The following is a 27743-nucleotide window of genomic DNA, read 5'->3' as shown; positions in this document are numbered from 1 at the left end:
TTTTCTGTATACACAAAATAACCATTTCTCTCAAATATTGTTCACAAATCTGAAAGAATCTGTGATCGTGAGCACTTCTTCTTTGCCGAGATAATCCATCCCACCTCACAGGTGTGGCATATCAAGATGCTGATTAGACAGCATGATTATTGCACAGGTGTGCCTTAGGCTGGCCACAATAAAAGGCCACTCTGAAACGTGCATTTTTGCTTTATTAGGGGGGTCTGGGGGGGTCCGAAAACCAGTCAGTATCTGGTGTGAGGGGTAGGGTTAGGGTTAGGGTTAGTGTTAGGGTTAAGGTAATGTTGTGAATCGAGTGGCCTGTGTTCGTCATCCATAACATACGCCTGCCCATACCATAACCCCACCACCACCATGGGCCACTCGATTCACAACATTACCCTAACCCTACCCCTAACCCTAACCCTAACCCTACACTACTTTTAGATTTTTGAGTTCATCTCATGAAAAATGGGAGCAAAAAAAAAGTGTTGCGTTTATATTTTTGTTCAGTGTAGTAACCTGTTCTTGCAAAGTTTGATTAAGTAAATGGTTTGTTTGCAGACGCTTAGACGACTTCAGAACCAAGAGGAGATCAAACCAACCAAGAAGGCACACCTGAACACAAGCTTGAAAGGTCAGTTAGTGTTTATTTAAGTTTATAGAAAGTGTGAAATGACACTTTTTGTGGACTTTTTAGTTGTGACTGCAGAGCTCTAGAATTTTGATTTTATTCTAGCCGTTTGCCCCTTCTGAAAGGGGGACCACTATGCCGAACATGGAGTATTTTAAACGTAAGTACTGTGGTAGTAGAGGAAGCATTCGGATACTATACTTAAGTTAAATGATTTCACTGATCCACAGTGTCTTTTACACTCATACTGCACTGTTTTTCAGAGGTAAATACTGTATTTTATTATAACACTTGTCCGGAAGCTATTGGAGTCAGAATTCAGTTTTTGAAAAGTAAGAAGACAACAGGCTTCTGTATGGCATTGTTTTTTATTGTAATATCTGCAAATCAGAGCTAAGTCAGAAGGCAAAGCTCTCTCTAGCGATATATCAACGATCTCCTGCATCACCATAAACCATCCAGGAGTCTCAGGTCCTCTGGGTCGGGTCTGCTCTTTGTTCCAAGAATAAGAAATAAACATGGAAAGCAGCGTTTAGCTATTATGCCCCGACAATCTGGAACAAACTGCCCTAATCGTGCATGTCCGCTGAAACAATTCCTATTTTCAAAACCAGACTAAAAACGTATCTATTTGCCGCTGCTTTTAATTGAGCTGTTCATACTCACACTGCAGTATGCCTTTTATTCATGTATTCTGTACCTGCTGTGTTGATTTATTTATTTTATTCATTATCTTTGCTTTTTTTATGCCTGTTTTTAAATGCCATTTAATAATGTATTTATGCTGTATCTATTCTTACATGTCTTTTGTTTATTATTTTGTAAATCACTTTGAACTGTAGCGTCCTGAAAGGTGCTATATAAATACATTTGCCTTGCCTTGCCTTACCAGTCTATCTGGAGACTTTCTCTAGAGGTTGGCTGGAATCTTCCTTAGGGATAATTTCAGAAGTTCATTCATCCATGAGAGACTTTGAGACCGCTGCTGCTTTTTAGAAGAAAGGATCCAATTGAGGTGGTTCTGGGCCAGATGGACACCTTGGAATCCCCGTCAGAGCTGGTTAATGTGGTCAGGGAAAAGGGAGGCTTTGGGTTTACGTCCTGGGACCCGAGGTTAGGGTTAGGGTTTAGATCCGGGATGGGCAACTTTGATGGTGGTGGGGGCCACATCATTGATGTACTGGCTACCAGGGGGCCGCAGATTCACTTGGAACACACACACACACACACACACACACACACACACACACACACACACACACACACACACACACACACACACACACACACACACACACACACACACACACACACACACACACACACACACACACACACACACACACACACACACACACACACACACACACACACACACACAATTCCATGTATTGTGTGTGTAATTATTAACAAATATAGTAACTCTGACATCTTCATTGACATTTTACAATCTTTCAGGAAACATCCTCTAATAAGCTCACTAAACAAATATCAGTTCACAGAAATGTTATTTAATTTGTACAAGTGGCATGTTTGTATTGAACAGGTTATTTAACAGTGGAATGAAACAATTTTAAACTATTGGAAAGCACAGAAAATGTGGGTGCATTGAGATTAACCATTAAGAGGACATGAAGTCATGAACACTAACCCAGACGTTAGTTGTCTAACTTGAACACTTGTAGCCTGTCTCTGCATTCCCCTTATTCCACAATAAGGGGAATGTCAACACAGACACCTGTCAACCCGCACTCAGCTGTTCCTCAGCACCGGTATTTGAAATTATGTACGCAGCTCGACGTAACTAGGAGTCTATTGGACGGTATCAGTGCTACAAGTAAAACCTTTTTAATTAATTACATTGTTTATAAATTAATCTGAGGGCCGCAAAAAGAGGAGGTGAGGGCCGCCATTTGCCCATCCCTGGTTTAGATGGATGGTAGTGTTTTTAAGATGTGTTTACCATTTATTTCCTTAGATTTTAGAGACCCTGGTTGAGGGTTTGCACACAAGTGCCAACTCCAACTAAATAAATACATTAAATAAAATATATTGCACCATCTCTATTTGGAAATAATAGTGGAATCTGTCATTTTTTTATTAGTTGTATCGTCTCTTGATATCTTCTGTCCGCTCAGTTCAGGATGGACATGAAACAGCATTGCGTGAAGCTGTCGGTCCAGCCGTCCAGAGGGCTTGTGGATGAGAAGTTCACCGTCTTGGTCCAGAACCTCCTCCCTGGGTTCCAGCTGACCATCCACGCCCTCCACCAGTGTGAAGACGGACACAGCTGGGAGGCTTTTGCTCACTACACTGCCGACGCCACCGGTATTGTGAACGGTAAGACCATCATGACATGAATGTCAGCAAAACATATTTTGTTATTAAATGATGGAGTTATATGTGAAAATGTAAAAAAGTCAATATTTTACATCCATTTCGCTCCCACAGTTTCACGGGATCCCAGTCTGGGCGGGACATATTCTGGGGTTGAACCGATGGGTCTGCTGTGGAGCCTCAGACCAGTTCCTGGCAGTAAAACTGGGCTCAGGTAGGCCAACAACCATGGGGCTGTTCAGATGACAGTCCAGGAACAAATATTATTATTAGGCCTGATTCCAAAACTACCCATACACCACTGCACTCTGTGACCAACTGAACTCCGCCAGTATTCCGATCTCAGCTGAACGAGCCTCCTTCTGTCTCTCTGGTAGAAAGAGCAGCCGTCATAACATTTCGTAACTATAGTTTTGTGTCAGCATATCTTGGATGAAACATAATCATTATTTAAAGTAAATTAACTTCCATAGAAAGGTGTAGGGGATGGATTTAAATGAAGCCTTATGGTGCGTTCACACCGAATGACGAGATTGACGCGACTTGCGCTTTCGCGAGTTACATTTTGTCAACTCGAGCGTCAAATTCACGTGGCACATTCTCGCGTTAGCCAATCAGCGTTGAGGATCTTGGCCTGCTGTTACTGACGTTGAATCAGATAACCAAAACATCAGCCGTTAACTGTTAGCACACAGAGCTCACAGCTCCTCATATTTGTTCAGAAACTGGAGAAAAGTTATACATGTACAAACCACAGACTGTCTGTGTCATGGTGAATACAGTCGCTGCTTTATTTCTGTCTGTATGACATTGTTGTGAGTGTGGACGGAGCAGCTACATGTTGGATTAGTCTTATCGATCGATTTCCGAAACACATATTATAAAAGTGTTTTCGTCTGCCTACTTGTTTGAATGACGCTAGTAAACACAACTTCAAGCCGCGGGGAAACTCAAGCGATTATATTCGCATCGCTTTAATCCGGTGTCCGATGTGAACGTACCATTAGAGTTACCTCGTTCCTCTCATTCTTCAAGGTGGAGGAAGATGAACGTCCAGACTCCCATGGGAGTCACCATCTTGGTGTACCAGGGTCACCAGACGGAGGGCTTCGTGGATCAGGTGCTGCTTGCCAGTGTGGTGGTAGAGCGATGGTACATGGCTCCCGGTGTCCGTAGAGTCCCGATAACAGAGGGCAGACTCACTGCGACCCTCTTCCTGCCCTCAGGTAGGACCTGGGGAGATTCTGAAGGGAGGTGTCCTCTGGGCGGAGTTTAGGGGTGACATTTGTGTGACGTAGAGAAACTTTAACAATGAAAATGAACCAAATTCAGCATTAGTTATTTGTAACGTTTTAAATAAGCAAGTGAAAAGTGAAATACTTTTTTGTCAAATTGAATCCCAGAGAACATCGGGAAAACGCAATATAATGGAATGCAGGGCGCTCAATTTAATAAATTCTTGATCTTGAATACTTTATGATATCAGCAAATATCGTATAGTTGACTAAAAAGTATCGATATAACAATTTATAATTATGGAGCTATTGATTTTGTTGGTGTCTTGACTCGTCTGAAGGACCTGGACCTTTCCCCGGACTCTTGGACCTTTGGGGGGGTGGAGGGAAGCTGGTGGAGTACCGGGCAGCGCTGCTGGCCTCCCACGGCATTGCCTCGATGGCCCTCGACTACCTCACACCTCAAATCACTAAGGAAACTGGGAGAATGGTGGATAATGATTACTTTGAGGTAAACCAGATGAGCTTTGTTATGTGGGTTAAAAGTGTTTTCTCATCTTAGTCTGTTATCTTTGTGTTTGTTTTTCTATGTTTGTGTTACGAGAACATTCATTAACCTTTACAGAGGACATAGTGTTCTCGTGTCAAGGTTTCCACGAGATAAACATGCGGATTGATTGGGAATAATCTCCTTTTTCGCCCTGCCGATTTCATGCTTTTTCCACAAAGGAACAGAGGTCAAAAACACAGACTTCTGAATGTGAAAGGCTTTTCCAGACTCTGTACTTTAGTAAACTAAATAGGTTTTTTATAGTCCCACTTTATAATGGGTGGGTATCGGATGGAATGTTAAGAGCTAGAGTGGAGATGAACTTTAATATCTTCAGAAAATAAATATCCGAAACCTTCTCTATACATTTTTGTGGATAAAAGTAGGAACATTTGTGGGGGTTTTATTGATCACATCGACACGTTTCCTGCTGTGCAGACGGCCTATAGAGTCCTGAAGCAGTATCCTCAGATCCTCGGCAGCAGGATCGCCATGTTGGGTCTTTCCTTCGGCGCCGGTGTCACCCTCAGAATGGCTGTTTACTCCAAAGGTCTCAAGGTAAGACCAGCTCGGTTACTTTCATTATATTGGACGCAGCTTTAAGGGTTTCTATGGTGTTTTTCAAACAAACTCAATTTCCCCCTATTTTTATACAATTGAATGGTGACATACCGAAAGGTTTACACCCCCAGTAATTAGTAATGGAAGTACAAAGTAAGTATTTTCAAAGTACTCACACTGTGTGTGTGTGTGTGTGTGTGTGTGTTCTCCCAGCTCAGCTGTGCAGTGTGTATCAATGGGAGTCATGTGCAGCCGATTGACGGACCTCTGGAACAAATGATGACTTACTTTAACAAGTACGTTAATCTGCTTTCAGGTATCTCTATGACTTTCTGTACGTTACATTTTCATGACCCTATCCAATCCACTTTATTTCTATAGCACATTTTAAAAACAGAGGGTTTGCCAAAGTGCTTCACAACAAACATAATATTACAAGAATAGATAATAGGCACACATAAGAATAGATACCAGGCACAGATAAAGGCTATGGACAGACAATAAAGCGTACAAATAGGTACAGCTCAGACTGACTCTCAAGCGAGGGAAAAGAGGTCGGTCTTAAATAGGGTTGGGTATCGTTTGAATTTCCACGACTCTGATTCCGATTCTACTTTTCGATTCCGGTTCTCAATTCCGATGCTTTGAGCGGCAGGGTAAAAACATGATACATGCTTCTTCCACCAAAAGAATTACATTTATTCGAGAAACTTTTACACAGGTTAGTTTACAGTAATATTCACATTAATCAGTCTGTTTATATTCACTGCTATGTAACTGTAACCTGAGAACCACTGAAGCTACAACAGCCCAACTTTTAAAGGACCCCCCCCCCATTTAAAAACAGTTCCCATTGAGGTCAGTTAAGCTTTTTAAAACACTGGAATTACACTCGTTTTTCTTCTGTAGTAGCCAGCCAGCTCTATAAACATCCTGACCTCTTTTCTTTTGGTTTGAGCGTCGGGCAGGCTGAAATGCCGTAGGTCTTTTCAACCAGTGGCTGCACCTGCCCCCACAAAACTAGCCGCCAGGCCTCGGGGAGCTGGCGTTGGCCGGTACGCCGACAGCCCTCGGGGAGCGGGCGTCGGCTGGAGAGCCAACAGGAGATGAGGTGCTGGAGTCGGCCGGTACGCCGACAGGACACGGGGAGCTGGCGTCGGCCAGAGAGCCAGTCCTGGAGCCGAAACTGGATTTGGGACCATGGCTGGCTACTGGGGCCGGTACTGAAGCCGGAACCATGGCTGCTGGGGCCGGAGCCATGGCTGCTTGGGCCATGACTGGGGCTGGGACCATGGCTGTGTGGGCCGGTTCTGTAGCAGGGACCATGGCTGCATGGGCCGGGTCTGGAGCCGGAACCATGGCTGTGGGGACCGGTTCTGGAGTCGGAACCATTGCTGGGCACGGAGCGGAAGCCTGTACCCTGGCTGTGTAAGCCAGGTAATGGAGAATGGAAGCATGGCTGCGTGGGCCGGTACTGGTGCATGGATCCATGGCCTTGTAGGCCGGTTCTGGAGCCGGAACTGGGGCTGGAACCCTGTCCTTGCGTCTCTTAGGAGTCTTTTGGAGGCTTCGTGGACCTCCAAACGCCAGACCAGACCCCAAGAAAGGGTCAGAACATGCAGACTGGCACTCAGGGCTACGTGAGAAAACCCTAAGCCACTCGGGCAACAAGCTCCAGAGCCAGGGCTTGCGAGCAACCTCCTGACGTGCCTCCTTCAACGCAGCCTCTCTACCCCGTCTAGATGAGGCGCCTTTCCACGTATAAAAAATGTACTTCAGAGAGTATCCAAGACATTCCGCCTGTAGCATCAAATGGGCTGAGTCTGCTGGGTCCATAATGTTCGGTTCGTAATGTTACGGTGTGTGAAGCAGGCAGGTCCCAAATGCAGAATAAAGTGAAAATTCCTTTATTTCAAGGCTAGGTGACAAACAAAGACAAAACAGAACACTCACCGACGAACTAGTCATGACACAAGACGAACCGACAAAGACAGACAGAAAAACCAGAACTTAAATACACACAAGACTAATTACACAAACAAGACACAGGTGAGGAGGGAGGAGAAAACACAGGGGCCACAGGTGAACACAATCGGGTAATCAGACACACCAGGGAAACTAACGACAGGGAACCACAGACAGATCTAAACAAGACAAAACACAACGCAGACAGATCGTGAGACGTTGTCTCCTAGCTCAGCTGTGCAGTGTGTATCAGTGGGAGTCATGTGCAGCCGATTGGTGGAAGTGTTGAACAAATACTGACTTACTTTCACGGGTAACTTAATCTGCTTTCTATTATCTTCTTGCCTTTATTTTTCTCTAGAGAATGACCTGCAGATTTTAATGAGCCTATCATATTTTCATATTGCCACCATCAAGACAACTTATTTTGTTTTTTAAATCAGAAACGCTTATAAGACTCGCGTTGACGAGAATAACCAAGTGATCTGGAGAGATTTGATGCTGCCCATCCCCACAGACCCTTCACTAAAAGTGGACGTGAGTACCACCAATTGTTCTGTTATTTTTTTACAAACTGTATACTATATAAAAGGGCCTTTTTGTGTTCATTTTCAGGTTCATATTAGTATGTATTGTCTCTACTTTAAAGAGTCCTCTCCTGCTGATGTTCTGGTGTATATCAGTATGTAGTGTCTATAATTTAAAGAGTCCTCTCCTGCTGATGTTCAGGTGTATATCAGTATGTAGTGTCTCTACTTTAAAGAGTCCTCTCCTGCTGATGTTCAGGTGTATATCAGTATGTAGTGTCTCTACTTTAAAGAGTCCTCTCCTGCTGATGTTCAGGTGTATATCAGTATGTAGTGTTTCTACTTTAAAGAGTCCTCTCCTGCTGATGTTCTGGTGTATATCAGTATGTAGTGTCTCTACTTTAAAGAGTCCTCTCCTGCTGATGTTCAGGTGTATATCAGTATGTAGTGTCTCTACTTTAAAGAGTCCTCTCCTGCTGATATTCAGGTGTATATCAGTATGTAGTGTCTCTACTTTAAAGAGTCCTCTCCTGCTGTGAAAGAAACTTCTGATCAGCAATGTGATGAAAGAATGGAAAACTGGAAACTGCTTAATCATCCACCGAAGTTTATTGAGTCACACTGCCGGGAGCGTTCACAAGATATCTTACACAACTTTCATCATGAAGAGACCCAGTCAACACTGAGGAATATAAAGAAACACAGCACAAATCTACACAGAGAATATAGGAGTGGCCTATATTTGCGCGATTTCCATCCTAATCGATACCAGACATGTTAAAGACAAAGGACTAGTCTGTTAAAGCCATCTGCGCATGGTCCACACTTCCCCCACAGGAAGGCAGGGCCTTTTGGCCTTTGCCCTGTTCAAATTACAAACGGCAGACAAAAGAGAAAACACTAACAGTCTCCCATGCACAGATCCCATTAAATATTTCCTTCACAGATCCTTCCTTTTATCAATTTATTGATAACCAATTAACATTAGTCTAAGAATATTTCAGTCACTACTTAAATCAAATAAAACGTCCTCAGAGTTGTGTGGGTTCCCATTACATTAATTACATCAAAAGCAGAATAACATCACAATGGTTGATACAGACAACCACAATAGAAAAATCATCTCTCTTCAGTGTTTGATTTCTTTTGTCAAAAGGCACAATAATAACACATGAAATACAAAAATATAATAGTAAAATATATGTTTCAAAAACAAGATCTTTTATCATTTATCACTCAGTTAATCTCATTCATCAAACACAAATTCAAAATCAGCTTACATCTTAAAAATGTACTTCAAGGCAATTACTTATTAAAACACAATTAGGATTATAAGAAATCCAATTGAGGTATAAAATCAGAATCATAAGAGATCCAGTTAAAGGCCCTGACACACCAACCCGATTTTGGGCGTCAGAGGCCGTCAGAGGCTGTCGGGCCTTCGCGGCGCCGTAGTCAGGTTGGTGTGTCCCGCACCGTCGACCGTGACACGCCTTATTTGGACTGCCAGACCCGATGCATGGCCGATTCAACATGTTGAATCGGCCATGCATCGGGTCTGGCAGTCGGACCAAATAATCACTCTGATTGGCTGTTCAGCTAGCAAATCAGTGCATGAGAAGCGAAGCGGAGGTGAGGGACGTAAACAAACTATTTAAGAAGGCACACACAGACTGCTATTCATTTTCATCTCATCATGGCGATCTGGAATGATGCAAACGAAGACCTGCTCATCACCTTGATCCAGGAGAGGCCAGCTCTGTATGATATTACGGAGAAAAGATACTCTTCTTCTTCTCTGTCTTCCGGTTGTTGACTCTTTTGAATGACGAATACACACTACCGCCGCCTGCTGGTAAGGAGAGTTATTGCCACTCACGCACTGAAGTCGGTGCGGTGTGTTCCCGTGCGACACATGGCCAAAACGCAGGAGAACACGGCCAGGCAACAGCCGACTTCAGCGTCGGCTAGTCCTCTGGTGACTGCTTGGTGTGTCAGGGCCTTTAGATTCACAGTTAAGAATCGATCAATCTGTAAAGTTACAGTGTCCTCAATCTTTAACATTGCATTACGTTTACTTCAATACGCTTAATTCAAGAGTAAGGCACTTTACTACATACATTTTATTCAAATACATTTGTTCAAAATCTGAAAAGGAAAAGTCAGACATTTTATTGTAACAACCTGAGGAAGGAAAAATCAAAAACATCTGTTCTTTATTCAAGGAAAAATCAAAACATTTATTCTTTATTCTGAGTGTCAACTTTAATCAATGTATCAATCGCTGAAAGGAGGTACCCATGCTACAGGAACTGCGATGGAGACCCATGGATCTAGAAGATCAGCGTCGTACATCAACATTGTGTCATTTACAGTTGAATACCCCACTAGCCTCTGTGGGGCCTGGAGGGCAGTCTTGGCAACCCTGCGTATGGCTAATTTAACTACAGTGATCAAACAAATCACTAGGATTAGCACAACCAAGATAAACACTGCAACAGTAACAACAAATGTAACCAACCCCGCTCCCCAGCATCCAAGGGTTCCACTTAAATCCCCAAATGTAAACCCATGAGTTTCATGCAATTCTTATATCCCGTTAGCCGTATCATGAATCATATCCATAACTTCCGGTGTGGCATCAGAGACAAAGGAACAGCACTCCGCACCAATTACTTTACATGCGCCCCCCTGGGCAGCTAAGAGGAGGTCCAGCGCCATGCGATTCTGTAGTGCTACTGTCCTAACTTCTTGTAATTCTTTGTGTTCAGCTAACATCGCTGTGTTAGATACATTTAGATGATTTTCCACTACTTTGGATAATGCCATGATTTCCTGCTGACTAACATAAATGCCGTACCAAGGCAAAAATAGGCTCGCTATCTGTTGTCCTTTTGTAATGGACCTTCTGTTCCTGTGTAGAGAGGGAAGTATCGCTGCAATCTCATTTGCCTCTACTTTACGGATTAAAGGAATTAGGTAGGCTAGATAACAGGTGCCATAGAAAACGTCATACGGCACGCAGCCATACGCTCGGTCCCCACAAACTAAGTAAACTCTCTGTGGGAGGGGAATTCTGGCTTATTTTACCCTCACTATGGTATTACATTCGCTGTGTCCCACATCTGGAGACGTGTGAGATCCTGCTTCATGCTGGAAACAGATGGACACATTCTTCCATTCATGTACTACAATTGGGGGAACATATATTGAACAGTCACGTGTAGGGGGATTGCCTAGGGGTATTGGTTGCATACAATCATGTATTTTAACCTCAACGGAGTCTACTGTTCTGGAGCCAAACCAGGGAACCACTGTCACTAAAGCTTCAACTAATAAAGATGCCATGTGTGGTTGTTTTGTGCATGTTGGACTTGTGGAATTAACCGAACAGTTAGTTTGTACCAGAGCTAACTGGAATCTGTATTCAAAAGCTAGCTGAATGTATTTCTTCACATATATTAGTTTTAAAAACATCAATCGTTTGAAACCGTCAGGCAGGTAATATTTATTTACTGTCTCAACAATGAGAGAGACCAGACCCTCGTACTGTAACGGTTTATCAGAGTCTGTTGGATATGAAGGAGTGTAGCAGTCCTCAGCCTCATCGCTAATTCTGGAATCAATGTCATTCCAGCTGACTAATTTATAGTCCGCTTTTGTAAAAGGAATTGGGCTAAACATAGGAGAATGCATAGATTCTGGCATATTTTGGCACAGCCAACAGTTGCTAATATTGCGTTCATGTGCGTAGACTAACATTAAACTTACTGCAGAATTAGTTTTAGTTCGTTTAAAAGGAGTGATTAAGGCCTTTTTTGAAATATCTAGATCATCTCCTGAGTGTTTAAGTGATTCTTCCTCCTTTTCTCTCTCTTTGTGTCTCTCGCACCATACTGAATGTCTGTGTGGTGATTGGATACAACCTGTCCTTGTCGCTAGGCACTGATTTGCCCGTTGGTGTCGTTTTGCCCTCAGGGTCTGGGCCCTGAGTGGTCAAGTCGTCTGCGCTCGTAGATAAGAGCACCTTATTTTCTTCCTCAGACGGGCGAGATCCCTCGCCACCTGTCGTTGGGATTTCCACAGCTTCATCTAGCAGGGCGTCCTTGGCCAGGTACAGAAGACCCAGCATGACGATGATGATGACTGCCTTCACACGCCAGCATCCGGTAGAGGAGAGAGACGACATCTGGTAGCGTGAATCCACTCCGGTCTCCCTTGTACTCTCAGGGCTGTTCTGGTCACTATTAACACCTGGAAAGGACCTTTCCACATGGGAGACAGAGCATCTTTTTCAAGAGATTTGATTAGTACATTATCACCAATCTGAAAGGGGTGGGTGGGCTCCTCTCCCGGCTGGGGGAGCCTGTCAGCCACCTGTGAACCTTTCTCAACATGTCAGTTAGATATTTGACATAGTTAGTCATGTAATCATCTGTTCACAAAAGAGTGAGTTTGTGGGGTGTTACTGGGGGGCTAGATCCTGCAAACATTACCCTTCCCATCAATACCTCGTGTGGGCTAAGCCCTGTCGTTGCATTTGGCGAGCTTCTGATGGAGCACAGAACTAGCGGCAGCGCGTCTACCCATTTTAGTCCTGTGGTCAACATTGTTTTAGTGAGTTTCTCCTTTATAGTCGAGTTCATTCTCTCAACCTGGCCTGAGCTCTGTGGGTGATAGGGAACATGCAATTGCCATTTGAACCCTAACACTGTAGCTAGACTCTGGGTTATCTTAGAAACGAATGCTGGACCTCTGTCACTGTTAATTCCTGTGGGCACACCAAATCTAGGAATAACATCTTTGAGAAGACACTTTACAACTGTTCTAGCGTCTTCTTTTCTGGTAGGGTAGGCCTCTACCCATTTGGAGAACTGGCACACTATTACCAAAATATATTTGAATCCTTGGCATGGTGGCATATGTGAAAAGTCAATTTGCATATTTACAAAGGGCCCCGAGGGGGGCGGTAAGTGTTCATGCTGAACTTGACCACTTCTTCGTCTTGTCTGCTGGCATATCATGCATCTATCTACAAGGGTCTGTGTAGCTAGTGTAATGCCTGGAGAAAACCATTGGGACTTTATAATCCCATTCATCCCTCCTTTTCCTACATGTGATTTGCCATGTGCAACATGTGCCAAAACATGGAGGAACGAATGTGGACAGACCATCCGTCCGTCTGGGTGGAGCCACAAGCTGGACTCAGCGTCAAGTGTACAACCTCGTCTTAGCCATAAATCTTTCTCCCTAACATCAGCAGGAGACGAGCAGGAAACTGCTGCTTGTTTAGCCGCGGTGTCGGCTAATGCATTTCCACGCGAAATAGGATCATCAGAATTTGTGTGAGCAGCACACTTAACTACTGATAGCTGTGTAGGGAGCATGATAGCGTCTAATAGCTGAGCTACTAACGCATGATGTTGAATAGGCTTACCGGCCGATGTTAAGAAACCGCGCATTTTCCACAAGACACCAAAATCATGGCACACACCAAATGCATACCTGGAGTCTGTGAAAATGGTTGCAACTCTATCTTTAGCCAAAATACACGCCCTCAGCAGAGCATACAACTCTGCGGCCTGAGCCGACGTGCCATTTGGCAAGGCCCGGCTTTCTAAAACCTCCCAGTCGTCCACAAAAGCATAGCCTGCTAAGTGTACTGTGTCAGACGGCCTGCTTGCAGACCCGTCTGTGTATAGAATCATATCTGAATTAGGGATAGGAGTTTGCAACAAATCAGTTCTGGGGGAAGAAGACGTGTCAATCGTTGTGACACAGTCATGTGTTATTTCAAAATCTGGAATTGGCACCAGCGTAGCTGGGTTTAGAGGGGGAGAGTGTTTAAGTGTGATGTGTGGGCTTGAAAGAATTATTGCTTCATAACCAGATCGCCTTGCTGCTGTCATATGCTGAGTAGCAGAGGTGTTCAGAATATGCAAAACTGCATGTGGAGCATGTACTACACAGTCACTGGCCAGTACAATGGGAGAGGATTGTTTGATAACAATTGCAACTGCGGCCACTGCCCGCAGGCAGGAAGGCATACCAAGTACCACAGGGGAGAGTCGAGATGAGTAGTATGCAACAGGCCGGAAATTAGAGCCATGCTTCTGTACCAAGATGCCCGCTGCAAAGCCCCCCTTTTCATGGACGTGCAGGTGAAACGGCTGATGGTAATCAGGGAGCCCCAGGGCAGGAGCTGATGTCAGGGCTCGCTTTAAGTCCTGAAAAGCTGTGTGCATGTCCTCAGACCATTGAACAATGTTAGGAGCAGCCTGCAGAGTTGCAGCACGCAGGACAGAGTCCATAGCAGCGTACTCGTATATCCAGTGTCTGCAATAGTTAGCCATGCCCAAAAAAGACAGCATGTCTTTCTTTGTGTGGGGTGGTGCCACTTTGTTCAAAAGGCAAATCCTTGCTGGCGAGAGGAGTCGGTGTCCATCCCTCAGAATGTGACCCAGATACGTGACCTCAGTCTGGCAGTACTGCAACTTAGCCAGGGATGCTCTGTGTCCGCATTCAGAAAGTCTTTTCATGAGCAGAATGGAGTCGATGCGACATGCGTCCATGTTGGGAGAAGCTAACAACAGGTAATCTGCGTACTGAAGCAAGGTACTACCTCCGGTAAGGACCAAAGTGTCCAGATCTCTCTTAACCGCTGCTGCGTACACAGTAGGCGACTCGACGTACCCCTGTGGGAGGCGCGTGTATGTGATTTATTTACCTTTAAAAGTAAATGCAAACAGATACTGGCTGTCTGGATGCAGAGGAACAGAGAAAAATGCTGAACACAAATCAATTACTGTGTAACATTTTGAATCTGGCGGTAATGATGCAAGAATTGAATTGGTGTCAGGCACTATAGGAGCTGTCGGAATGACAATAGCGTTAATAGCTTGCAGATCTTGGACAAAACAGAAAAAAAAGAATTGAATTAGTGTCAGGTACTATAGGAGCAAACGCCACTCATCAGGGAGCGATTGTGTTTAGGTATAGGCAGAATCGGAGTATTACACGGGCTGGTCGTGTAGATTAATACGCCTTGATCGAGCAGAGATTGGATGACTCCTTCAATTCCCAAAATGGCTCTATGGGGTAAATTGTACTGTCTGATAGCTGGCAATCTGGCATTGGCTTTAAGTGTGACTCTGTGTGGAGGGGCTGAGCAAACAAACCCCACATGATTCTTGTGTTTAGCCCATAATGTGGCCGGAACCTCAGAAAAATCTGATGGGGGTCCATATTGTGTGAGTGCAGGTGGCTGTAAATGAAGAAATGTGCTGTGAAGGACAGAAAGTTGCTCAGAGAGATACAGCATGTAATGTTCTTCTCCGAGGTTAATGTGTGTGTGTGTGTGTGTGTGTGTGTGTGTGTGTGTGTGTGTGTGTGTGTGTGTGTGTGTGTGTGTGTGTGTGTGTGTGTGTGTGTGTGTGTGTGTGTGTGTGTGTGTGTGTGTGTGTGTGTGTGTGTGTGTGGTGTGTGTGTGTGTGTGTGTGTGTGTGTGTGTGTGTGTGTGTGTGTGTGTGTGTGTGTGTGTGTGTGTGTGTGTGTGTGTGTGTGTGTGTGTGTGTGTGTGTGTGTGTGTGTGTGTGTGTGTGTGTGTGTGTGTGTGTGTGTGTGTGTGTGTGTGTGTGTGTGTGTGTGTGTGTGTGTGTGTGTGTGTGTGTGTGTGTGTGTGTGTGTGTGTGTGTGTGTGTGTGTGTGTGTGTGTGTGTGTGTGTGTGTGTGTGTGTGTGTGTGTGTGTGTGTGGAGCTGTTGCAGCTTCTAGCAGAGCATGGCAGTGGGCTACCATGGCCCCCACTTCCTGAAGTGACCGCTAGTGTGAGGTGAGGGATCGTGTCTGCAGCATAAAGAGCCTGCTGTGAGGGTGTGCGCCTAACAGGCAATGCGCACCCCTGGGGTCCTAAAAATAGAAACTGCTCACATTCCAACTGATCTGAGCTGTTGCAAAAACCTCTTGCTGATAGCGCATAGTCATCTGATGGGTTAAAAGCAGCTCTACAGTGACAATTCAATACAGGCCGCATAAGGGACATTAAAGAAGCACACACAGGGGAAATGCTAGCAATTTTCTGAATTCCTGTTGTTGAGAAAACAGAAATCATGTTGAAATCTGGAAATGACCAACAATAAAGGTTGTCTTGAGATGATTGAATGAATTGGACAGCTTGATAGACTTTGCTGTCAGGAATAGTCAAAAACAATCCGTCTGGAGTGCAATGTATTGTTGCTTGTAATTTACAAAGCAAATCTCTGCCCATTAGATTAATACAGCGTTTCTCAAAGTGGTTTTTTTTCACATTTATTTATTATTTATACACTGGTGGAATATCAAAACAACGCCCGATGCGCCCGGGGTGCAAAACGTATCAATGAAAAGCGACCCTCTACCACACAAAACAACACCTGTAGATAACCCAATTTGTGTTCTTTGAAATTGAAAAGGATATTGCATTGTGTTTGTTACTTTTCGTTGCAGTTGTATGTCTTAAGTGTAATTTGGCATGCTTTTATTTTGAAGGCAAGTTTACGCTGTTGACAGTTGTTGTTGCTATGGAAACAAGAAACGTTTCACAGCGGGCGGAACTTGTCCTAAAGTCCGCGATAATAAAGCCCACCCATTTAGAGGGAAGATATGATTGGTCAATTGTACTGTCATTTGACATTACTCTCGTTCAGTTACTATAGCTGGCCCTCTGTGAATTCATAGCTGGACGTCCAATCAGCTCCTGTCTTCACCTCGCAGAGACGAGCTTCTTTCATTTAACCCTTCACATTCAAACAGAAACTGAATAGGCAGATTCAAAGGATTTATTTCTTTGGAAATGTTATTTTAAATACAATTTAATCAAGTTATTTTTGGTAAAACTATTGACAAATATTACTAAAAACATATTTTTAAAAAATATATAAAGAAAAATATCATTTGTTTTAATGTTTTTAAATATTATTTTGTAGAATATCTTAGGCCCTCAGAGACAGGCAAAAATGGTAAAAATCTCTCATACACACGTGTGAAACGCTCTGACAGACACACACAACAGCGTTGCAGTCGGGAAGAAAAGCAATGTGGAGCGAGAGAGCAAGAGAGAGAGCACACCTTTATCTATTTAATAAAGTTGTACAAAATAAAGTAAGAAATCATTCCAATGTGTACTATAGGACAGTAAAAAGTTTAAAAGGGGAGTGATTAGTCAAATATGCATAAATAAAAGAAAGAATGCTAACTAGGTAAGATAAGAATAAACAAGTTTAAATGATTTGTTGTGATCATATTCTAAAGATGTTTGGATTATTGAAAAGTATACAGCTCCCTTTCATCTGAGTGTTGAGAGCTGTATCCATAAATTCATGTTGGGCTCAAAGTAGGGCTGCTCGATTATGGCAAAAATCAATCTCGATTATTTGGGTCAATAATTGAGATCACGATTATTAAAAACGATTAACCATTTACTTTGAAAAACATCAATTTATTGAAGAAAATAATTTGAAAAGTATGTTTTTAACCCTGAACTTTAAGTATAATTCAACTGAAAAACCTATTTAAAAAATAAATAAAATCGTTTTATTTCGATTATGATGTTTTCATAATCGTTGCAAGCCAAAATCGTAATTGCGATTCAAATACGATTTAATTGAGCAGCCCTAGCTCAAAGTGTACCAGATTGATGCATTCAACTTCAACATTTAAAAAAAATCTTCCTGGGGGTGCATGCCCCCGGACCCTCGAGGATGTGATGTCCACCACCAAATAAAGCAGGTTAAACTAATTAAATTGCATACATTTTATTTTAGTAAACACTGAAAACGGGTCCCACAGACCCAAACAGCACTCAAAGGTTAAAGGTAGCATATAATAATGTTAAAATGTGCTAAATATATACACTGCAAAAAAACAAAAAAGAGGAGTAAAAGTAGCTCACGACTTGTTTTATTTTTTTAAAGTAACCCTCATCCTAAAAAAAGTTGGAGACCCCTGTTATAGAACGATACATTTGACAATTTTAAGCTTGGCCTACCATTTTATTGGAGCGATGAGGAACAGGTGGGGCTTGAAAAGGCCCACCTGTTCAAAGTGGGGAATGACAGAAAAAGTTTGAGAACCACTGGATTAATAGGACTTCCATCTGAAATAATGAAAGAGTGTTGGACATGTGATCCTTCGATTGAAATATTAGTTTTCTCTGAAATGGGCTCGGACATAGGAATGCCAGAAACTCCCATTGTTGTAACAAAATTATTGGTTGCTTCACACACTTTTTCCTTCGTGCGCACTGCTGATAATGTTGCTCCGCTGTCAATCAAAATGTCTACCGCCTTACCACTGAAATCGACGGGCATAATCGGATCTTCACGCGGGTTATTGGAAAGGCGAATTGTTGCTGCTTGAATGGGGAAATGCTGTGAATCTGACCCTATTTCTTCATGATGGCACCTCTATCGTCTATTAAATTGACTTTGCTGACCGTTTTGGCTCTGTTGAGCCTGCCTGTCGTATTGACTGTTAAGGGGAGGGGGAGGCAATAATGCAGGGTGTTGAGGGGGGCTGTGCTCGCCAGCGCCTCTCGCACTGCCCCGCCCAGTGATCTGTTCCACCACAGACGTGACACGGCATCAACTTTTTGGAATTTGTATTCTGCTGCTGTCTGCCCTTGTCTTGATAACCCCGTGATCTTCCCTGATTTTGATACTGCTGTGTGCGGTTTTGTCCCTGAAACTGCTGCGAGTTATCCGCACTCTGATAAGCCTGTGTATTTTGAGGCAACTTTTGCATCAGCTGGGCAATTCTGGGGGTCAGAAATATCTGATTTCTATGTAACGCGCGCATTGTGGCTATCGTGGGTTTCCAGGTTTTGATTTGCCAGAATTTGAGAGTCCTATCGCGGGAATTATTTGTGTGCAGAGAGCTACAGCCTGCTTTTCCTCCAGCAGCCCAGCGTCTGTTAAAATGGAAATTAGCTGAGCTGTGCTGGGAGATTTCCTTTGTCTTTTCAGCCAATCGTACATAACTGATTTCGCAATGGCTGCAACGTCCTTTCCGTGTATTTCCTTAATTCTGGACATGTTCTCTGATTTAACATCAAAAGCAGCCTCGAGGCTAAGCAAATGAAAATTCGCTGCGCATTTCGAAACCCTATCAATCAGAGCTTTGAGCTCAATGGAGCCTCGCTCGGTGCCAACTGATTTTTCATTTTTCCGCTCATCATAACCTATTTTTTCTGCAATAGTCATCCAAGCTTTAACACATTCCTTCATGTATGTTACATCCCAGGAGCAATTCGCCTCATGTTCAATTAATTTGAATGCCTGCCACAACACGGCCATGTCAAAAGTACCAGTTAACGGCCAATCAAACAGAATCTTTCCTTTCTCACTATTCTGTTGTGAGTGTTCACAAAGTAACGATGTGAATGGCATAACTTTAGTCCAATCCAAGCTTCTTCCAACAATTCCAGACGGCATATTGGGGGAAAACATGTGAGTGTAATGGCTGTCTGTAATAGGATTTTTTGGAAATGTCTTGGTGCTTGAATTATTTGTCCTCTTACCAACCAAATCGTTTGTGGAGACAGTATTACCCATGTTTAACGGTTAGTACAATAAAACAAACACTGCAATTAGACAAACAAACATAAACTCTCAACAACCATCAGCGTGACAAAAAACTCTTCCAGCTTAATTTGAATCCGAATTAGGGAGATTTTCAGAGGGGGTAGAGAAATATCTGTTTAATTATGAGTGCCTACTTACTCATAATGTTCAGCAATCCATATATGACATTCTCACATCACGTTTAACCACTTTCTTTAGTTCAAAAATGGCAATAATCGCGGAAATAATGACTATTTAGTACTGTTCCAATCTGTTGAAGAGCAATAACTAATTTTATTCTCAAATCAACAACCACTATGCTTATTTTAGTGGTGCTCTGCTTTTTTCCGTCCAAAAGCATAGACTTTAATTTGTTCTCACTCTTTCTTCCCAAAAAAACCAACATCTAAATTCAGCAATTCATATATGACATTCTCACACCACGTTTAACCACTTTCTTTAGTTAAAAAATGGCAATAATCGCGGAAATAATGACTATTTGCTATTCCTCTCTCTTTGTCTGCATGCGGCTCTCCACACGGGGAGAGAATCGGCAACTCAGCAGAAATCCTGTTGATTTAGGCCATTTATCCTCTGAAATCTCCTGAATTCGGCGATTTGTTTCAATACAAATCTATCACATTGCTTCTAATGCAGAAGCTCCACTTTACTGATGCTCTCTTTCAAGGTCTCTCCGAATATTTGCTGTGTGTAATTGTCCGGTAATTTAATTCCGAGAATCACACACAGAGGAAATCGATGAAAGTCGATATTCCGAGGTTATTTATTAGCCCCAAATATTCTCATTGTTTTTACATGGGCCGTGTTTGTTCTGTAAGCACATGCCTCAGCAACAACCACGGGGAAAATCGGCCAGGACAACGTTCCCTTTTGACACCGATTCCCCAAGGTTATGATTAATCCTCCGAATGTAAATGAGTAGAGAAACCAAAAAAAAAATTGCAGCAGCTCAGTTCTTTCAGGTAATTTATAATACCGTCAATTACAGACACTGGCAAGCCAATCTCAAAATAGAAATGTACTTACCAGCCTCTGAAGATATTTTGGTATCCTGTCGTGACGCCAATGTGTGAAAGAAACTTCTGATCAGCAATGTGATGAAAGAATGGAAAACTGGAAACTGCTTAATCATCCACCGAAGTTTATTGAGAGTCACACGGCCGGGAGCGTTCACAAGATATCTTACACAACTTTCATCATGAAGAGACCCAGTCAACACTGAGGAATATACAGAAACACAGCGCAAATCTACACAGAGAATATAGGAGTGGCCTATATTCGCACGCTTTCCATCCTAATCAATACCAGACATGTTGAAGACAAAGGACTAGTCTGTTAAAGCCATCTGCGCATGGTCCACACTTCCCCCACAGGAAGGCAGGGCCTTTTGGCCTTTGCCCTGTTCAAATTACAAAAAGCAGACAAAAGAGAAAACACTAACAGTCTCCCATGCACAGATCCCATTAAATATTTCCTTCACAGACGATGTTCAGGTGTATATCAGTATGTAGTGTCTCTACTTTAAAGAGTCCTCTCCTGCTGATGTTCAGGTGTATATCAGTATGTAGTGTCTCTACTTTAAAGAGTCCTCTCCTGCTGATGTTCAGGTGTATATCAGTATGTAGTGCCTCTGCTTTAAAGAGTCGTCTCCTGCTGATGTTCAGGTGTATATCAGTATGTAGTGTCTCTACTGGGACATGTCTCAATGCTTTAATGTTCAAAAAGCTCTTTATTTTTCTCATAATGCCTGTGCTGCAGCACCTATTTTCACCCTCTGTCTGAAACCAGCTTGTCTGCTCTGTGGAGTGTGTGGGAATGTAGCCTTTGCAGACCATCAACATGCACAAAAACCTTTATAACACCCTACAGGAAAGGGAAAATCCCAGAAAGCACAAAAGGGCTAAAGCTATGTAGATAATATTATACTTCTATATTTACAATCTGAAACGCTGCTGCTGTGTGTCTCTGAGCAGATGGGACGACTGCAGTGTCCTCTGCTGCTCGTTGTTGGTGAGGACGATCAGAACTGGCCCACCTACGAGTCTGCAATGGACGTGAGTTATTCAACATGACATGAAACACCGAAAACATGGATAACTACATGATACATGAACAACCCATTTTTGTATCCTTGCCATGTACATTTGATTAAATCTCATTCTGTTTTAAAACACATATATATGTATATCAAGGATCAAACTGGTGTAATAGTTTTTATTCTTTTTTTCCACCCAAATTTAAACCCATTTATGTTTTTCTCTTCTCGGACCAAATGTTTTCTTATTAAGCTGGCATAATATTTCACTAAGATCTCGTTCAAAACAGGGCATTGTGAGCGGACTGAAATATTTGCAGGACAATTTTGTGGACTTGCACGGCTCTATACGATATCATAGTAATTGCTTTTAATTGCGGGTCATCATTATTATTTAACAGTGAGCACATGCAACTTTTTGCAGTCTAAAACGCATATTAATGACTTTTGTATTTAGTTGAAGCTTATCATTATATTATTGATGGTCATTGGAGGCAGTGTGGCCCGAGATATACAGTTAAGAGATGATGGCAACAGAAACAATAGAAGAAGTAAAAGACATATCTAAGACATATGAGATTATTATGTGTTTAACTTCCTGTTTTGCAGATGAAAGAGATGATGGAGCGGGCGGGGAACAGCCACCTTCTGACTGTCCTCTCCTATAAGAACACCGGTCACCTGATCGAACCTCCATTCACGCCGTTCGCCCGAGCCAGCACCTTCAAAATGGTCACTAACCCACGAACCAAGGGTAGGATACGATAATACTTGAATGGTCAGATCAAGTCTGAAATGTGACTTGCATCACAGCAGCTCCATGTGTCACATCAACAGACAAATATCAAGACACAACGCATGAAAGCACAATCAGTGAGAGAAAACATGCTCAAAGACCCTTCAGCGTGCATTTGATCTGGCTCTGTATTTACTGAGAGGATTGACTGGTGCAAAAAGAATGCTTCAGTCTGACTTTATTTAATTGAGGGACCCTGTATCTCCCATTAGATGGAAGCAGTTCATATGTTCTGTTCAGAACATGGTTTGTGTCCGAGATGATGTTGTTGGACAGCCTTATTAAGTTGTTATGAAAGGCTGAGTCATAGAGTCTCTGACAGGGTTGACCAACAATCTTTGAGCATATTTTTAACAAGTGGAGCTGTTTTGATTTTAAAGCTGTTGACTAACACTTGTATCAGGTCATATTGCAGTACTGTATTTCTCAGTGAATCAAAGTTAGGGTGCTTACATTTAGGACTTTGAGTTTTGACTGCTATAGTTTGGCTTGTTGTCTTCGCAGTGATGGCTCTGTGGGGCGGAGAGCTGGTGGCACATTCTCGCGCTCAGGAAGACGCCTGGAGGAAGACGCTGGTCTTTCTGAGGGAGAATCTGTACGGCGGCATGAAACATGGTGCTTCATTTTCCAACCTGTAACCAAGACCATCCATCCATCTTCTCCTACTCATCGGTGGTCGGGTCGCAGGGGTAGCAGTTCCAGCAGTTCCAGCAGAGAGCCCCAAACTTCCCTTTCCCTGTAACCAAGCAACAACTAATAATCACACTAACTGGGACTTCTGGCGCCTTGTATTCAGGAAGTAACAGTCCGCTCTATTTTTTTCCTCATGCTTAATCATGATAATATAATTACCTTTAATTGTAATTATTATTCTTTATAATCAAGTTGATTACAGCTTACTGGTTGAATCAGTACAATGTATTAATAACTTGTGGTAATATTTAAGTTTATTTATATAGCCAGTGGGTGATTTTAGGGTGGATTCCATCACCCTTGTTCAAATAGAGTCCAAAATACAACCTCCATTATATAGAGAGTAGGGGCAGAGGGGGACTCTAGTTTAATATATGTTAATCTACCTGACTCATTAATCCTCTCTGACATTTTAATTTACTGTTGTGCATGAACACGTCGTAAAATCTAGATAATTATTAGCCATTGTTGGAATTTCTGTATTTTCGAGAAGTTATTTTCTCTTTTGCCTCATTCGGACCAAGAGTAAAATAAAAATATTTTCTGTTTTAAAATTCCTGTCTCCTGCATTTTGGTCCACCCTCTTGTCATGACCTTCGTCCTCCTACTCGTCCTTCAGAGCGTCTTCGCCCGTCTGGTCAGCCTTAAGCCTATCGTCCACAGGGTCATGGTGTCCAACCATGTGAGGCATTACAATCGGCACTGCCCCCAGGCCGTACTGCGGAGATTCCATGCAATTTTCCTCCAAACTACAAAAAAACTCAAGAAAAACCTACAATTTAGGGCCCCCAGAAGCAGCCTAATCAGAGGCTGGATCCAATTGGCCTCTTCAGATACAACGGAGCAGTGGCTCTACATTGAGCTCCTTCTGGATGTGTGTCGTCTGCATAACAGTGAAACTGGAGGTCGTTGTAACGGAGAATCTGTCCAAGATGGTGGATGTAGATGGTAAACACAAGTGGACCAAGTACAGAGCCCTGGTGGACGCCATTGGAAACAGAGACAGAGAGGGATTTGCAGTTTTTTATGTAGATTAATTGAATTTCTGTTCTATTTTATCTCGTCTGGATCTAGCTTGCAATAAGGTATTTTCTGTTAACAGTTCCTGTCTCCTGCATTTGTGTTCAACCTGCGCTGCTTACTGTGACAGAGAATCCGACCAACTCCTGTTTGTATAGGAACAATTTGATCCGTTCTTCTCCCTTGTTTGCTAACGCTAAGCCTTGTCTAATAATTTCCATAACTGGGCGGATAAAGGATTTTTTTACATTTCAGATTTTAACACAAAACCTGGTAGCCTCTATCCTGCTAGCAATAGTTCTCAACTCCAGCCTGCCCCTCTGTCTTTCTGGCTCTGGTTTATTTTATAAAACACCCTAACAAAGTACTGTGGCAGTAAAATCACCACACCATTCTATAATTTTCTTGTGTTAATCCACATGCTTCATTCAGTATGCGAAGGTTTAGTGTATTACAAGGATCATAATGATTGACCTCATCCCATTCTTTACAAATGGTACATTCCCTCCACCTTTGATCGAGTAATGTTGCTGTGGGAGGTGATTCAAGTTCCACAAAATACACTGAACAAAAATATAAACGAAACACTTTTGTTTTTGCTCCCATTTTTCATGAGATGAACTCAAAGATCTAAAACATTTTCTATATACACAAAATAACCATTTCTCTCAAATATTGTTCACAAATCTGAAAATATCTGTGATCGTGAGCACTTCTTCTTTGCCGAGATAATCCATCCCACCTCACAGGTGTGGCATATCAAGATGCTGATTAGACAGCATGATTATTGCACAGGTGTGCCTTAGGCTGGCCACAATAAAAGGGCACTCTGAAACGTGCATTTTTGCTTTATTAGGCGGGTCCGAAAACCAGTCAGTATCTGGTGTGAGGGTTAGGGTTAAGGTAATGTTGTGAATCGAGTGGCCTGTGTTCGTCGTCCATAACATACGCCTGCCCATACCATAACCCCACCACCACCATGGGCCACTCGATTCACAACATTACCCTAACCCTACCCCTAACCCTAACCCGTACAGAGGCCTGATTAAGTCCCAGCTGATCCGCTTCCACAGGATATGCACCCTCGCGGAGGATGTGGAGGAGGCTACCAGAATCCTCTTTAGTGCGCTGAGACCCAGGGGCTATTCGAGGCGCTTCCTTAGAAGCATTAAGGCGGAGGTCAGCCGCACCTTCATAGAGAAATACAGAGACATCTCCGCCCGGCCGTCCGGCCCTGCCCTGGTCCCCCTCATCACAACCTACTCAGGGAGCCTGAACAGCCTTTTAGGCAAACTAAAGGCCAATTTTGAGGGGGCCAGGGGCGGCTGTGACGCGCTGCGACCGTGCCGGCTGATCTCCGCCTACCGACGTAATAAAAATCTCCAGGACCTCCTGGTCCACACAAAATTAAATAAAGGCATCAAAACTAGGGAGGCGCCTCGGGTCTCTGAGGTTGGTTTCGTTCGCCTCCCCCACGTTTTCAATCCCTTCTCTCGAGAGGGGAGCAATGTACGGCAGGCCTTGACACCTAACACAAAAAACGCTATTTATGCAATTAGGTGCAAGGCCTGCCAGAGACTCTATGTGGGGGAAACGCGCAACGAGATCAGCCTCAGAATTAAACAACACCAATATCGAATTAGAGACGGGGACGGCACGAGCGTTTTATACAACCATTTTAAACTCCATGGCCTCCAGAGTGTGCAGTCAATGGGCCTGGAGAGCAGCAGCGGCTGGAGCACCGGCCAGAGGCGAGCGGCGGAGCGGAGGTGGATCCATCGCCTGGGCACCATTGACCCGGGCGGACTAAATGAAAAATATAATTGATGGGTCCGCCTCCCACCACTTAACATGTTTTAACCTGTGTGATCTCCTCTCCCCCCGGGGTCTCTCCCCTGCAGGTGGGTGATTTGGGTTCCCTTCTCTGCGGGTGTGTCAGCCTGTTTTAATCCGCCCTCCACGTATTTTAGCACTTATATTTATTTATTTATTAATTATTTATAGATCCTCCTCATCTGGACTTTTTTTATTGGTGTGCTACATTTTTATCGCATGTTTCCAGCACTATCTTATTTATCTTAATGGTGTTCATATTTATGTTTTTATTACTTCTTACATGTTTTATAATTTTAAATGTATTTATGTGTATGTTTTTATCTGAAAATTATCAAAGCCACATGAGGAGGGACGCTTTTATTTGTTTATTTATATTTATTTTAAATTATTTGATTATCTGGAGGCCGGGAAACCGCCCGCAGGGAGGAACTCTTCACCTACCTGCCACCCTTTTAAATAGACCCTTTGGAGACTTTTAATCTTACCCGACCTCGATTTTAATGGTTTCTGTTTTTCAGTGACATCCAGTTCATTATATACGATTTTACTAACCCGGTGTGCCTTCCTTTATTTTATTATTAGTTAATTTTAACACTCCCTTTACTTTTTAAATTCATATTACTGGGAAGAATGTTTTAATAATTTATATTTGTATCATTGCACTTGTGTTTTAACTGCACTTACACTAACATGCACAGCTTTTACTAATAGAACTGGATTCACTTTTAAATTGGCCATTTTAGATCCCCCTCTCATTTAAGGTATTTTACAGATTCCATTGGGACAAGCTCCACACACGCACACACACGTAGATACATCGATACACGCACGCACGCACGCACGGAGCCCTGCGCTCTTCCCCAACCTAACCCTAACCCTACCCTAGTTTTAGATGTTTGAGTTCATCTCATGAAAAATGGGAGCAAAAACAAAAGTGTTGCGTTTATATTTTTGTTCAGTGTAGTAACCTGTTCTTGCAAAGTTTGATTAAGTAAATGGTTTGTTTGCAGACGCTTAGACGACTTCAGAACCAAGAGGAGATCAAACCAACCAAGAAGGCACACCTGAACACAAGCTTGAAAGGTCAGTTAGTGTTTATTTAAGTTTATAGAAAGTGTGAAATGACACTTTTTGTGGACTTTTTAGTTGTGACTGCAGAGCTCTAGAATTTTGATTTTATTCTAGCCGTTTGCCCCTTCTGAAAGGGGGACCACTATGCCGAACATGGAGTATTTTAAACGTAAGTACTGTGGTAGTAGAGGAAGCATTCGGATACTATACTTAAGTTAAATGATTTCACTGATCCACAGTGTCTTTTACACTCATACTGCACTGTTTTTCAGAGGTAAATACTGTATTTTATTATAACACTTGTCCGGAAGCTATTGGAGTCAGAATTCAGTTTTTGAAAAGTAAGAAGACAACAGGCTTCTGTATGGCATTGTTTTTTATTGTAATATCTGCAAATCAGAGCTAAGTCAGACGGCAAAGCTCTCTCTAGCGATATCAACGATCTCCTGCATCACTATAAACCATCCAGGAGTCTCAGGTCCTCTGCGTCGGGTCTGCTCTTTGTTCCAAGAATAAGAAATACACATGGAAAAGCAGCATTTAGCTATTATGCCCCGACAATCTGGAACAAACTGCCCTAATCGTGCATGTCCGCTGAAACAATTCCTATTTTCAAAACCAGACTAAAAACGTATCTATTTGCCGCTGCTTTTAATTGAGCTGTTCATACTCACACTGCAGTATGCCTTTTATTCATGTATTCTGTACCTGCTGTGTTGATTTATTTATTTCATTCATTATCTTTGCTTTTTTATGCCTGTTTTTAAATGCCATTTAATAATGTATTTATGCTGTATCTATTCTTAAATGTCTTTTGTTTATTATTTTGTAAATCACTTTGAACTGTAGCGTCCTGAAAGGTGCTA

At 42.8% G+C, this 27743-nt stretch overlaps 1 protein-coding gene across 1 annotated transcript; it reads left to right on the top strand.

Annotated features, from left to right (window-relative positions):
• Positions 1–612: 612 nt before the first annotated feature.
• On the top strand, positions 613–23463 carry LOC117448366 (peroxisomal succinyl-coenzyme A thioesterase-like). The gene is made up of 11 exons (XM_034085652.2): positions 613–637; positions 2773–2974; positions 3086–3185; positions 4007–4197; positions 4548–4717; positions 5195–5314; positions 5531–5613; positions 7726–7819; positions 21400–21480; positions 22071–22215; positions 22762–23463. The coding sequence occupies exons 2-11, from the start codon at positions 2779–2781 to the stop codon at positions 22893–22895; spliced, it is 1314 nt and encodes a 437-aa protein (XP_033941543.1). The 5' UTR covers positions 613–637; positions 2773–2778; the 3' UTR covers positions 22896–23463.
• The last annotated feature ends 4280 nt before the right edge of the window (positions 23464–27743 follow it).

This window comes from Pseudochaenichthys georgianus, chromosome 6, assembly GCF_902827115.2.
Source record: "Pseudochaenichthys georgianus chromosome 6, fPseGeo1.2, whole genome shotgun sequence".
Taxonomy (NCBI): domain Eukaryota; kingdom Metazoa; phylum Chordata; class Actinopteri; order Perciformes; family Channichthyidae; genus Pseudochaenichthys; species Pseudochaenichthys georgianus.
This window is presented reverse-complemented; position numbering and strand designations above follow the sequence as displayed.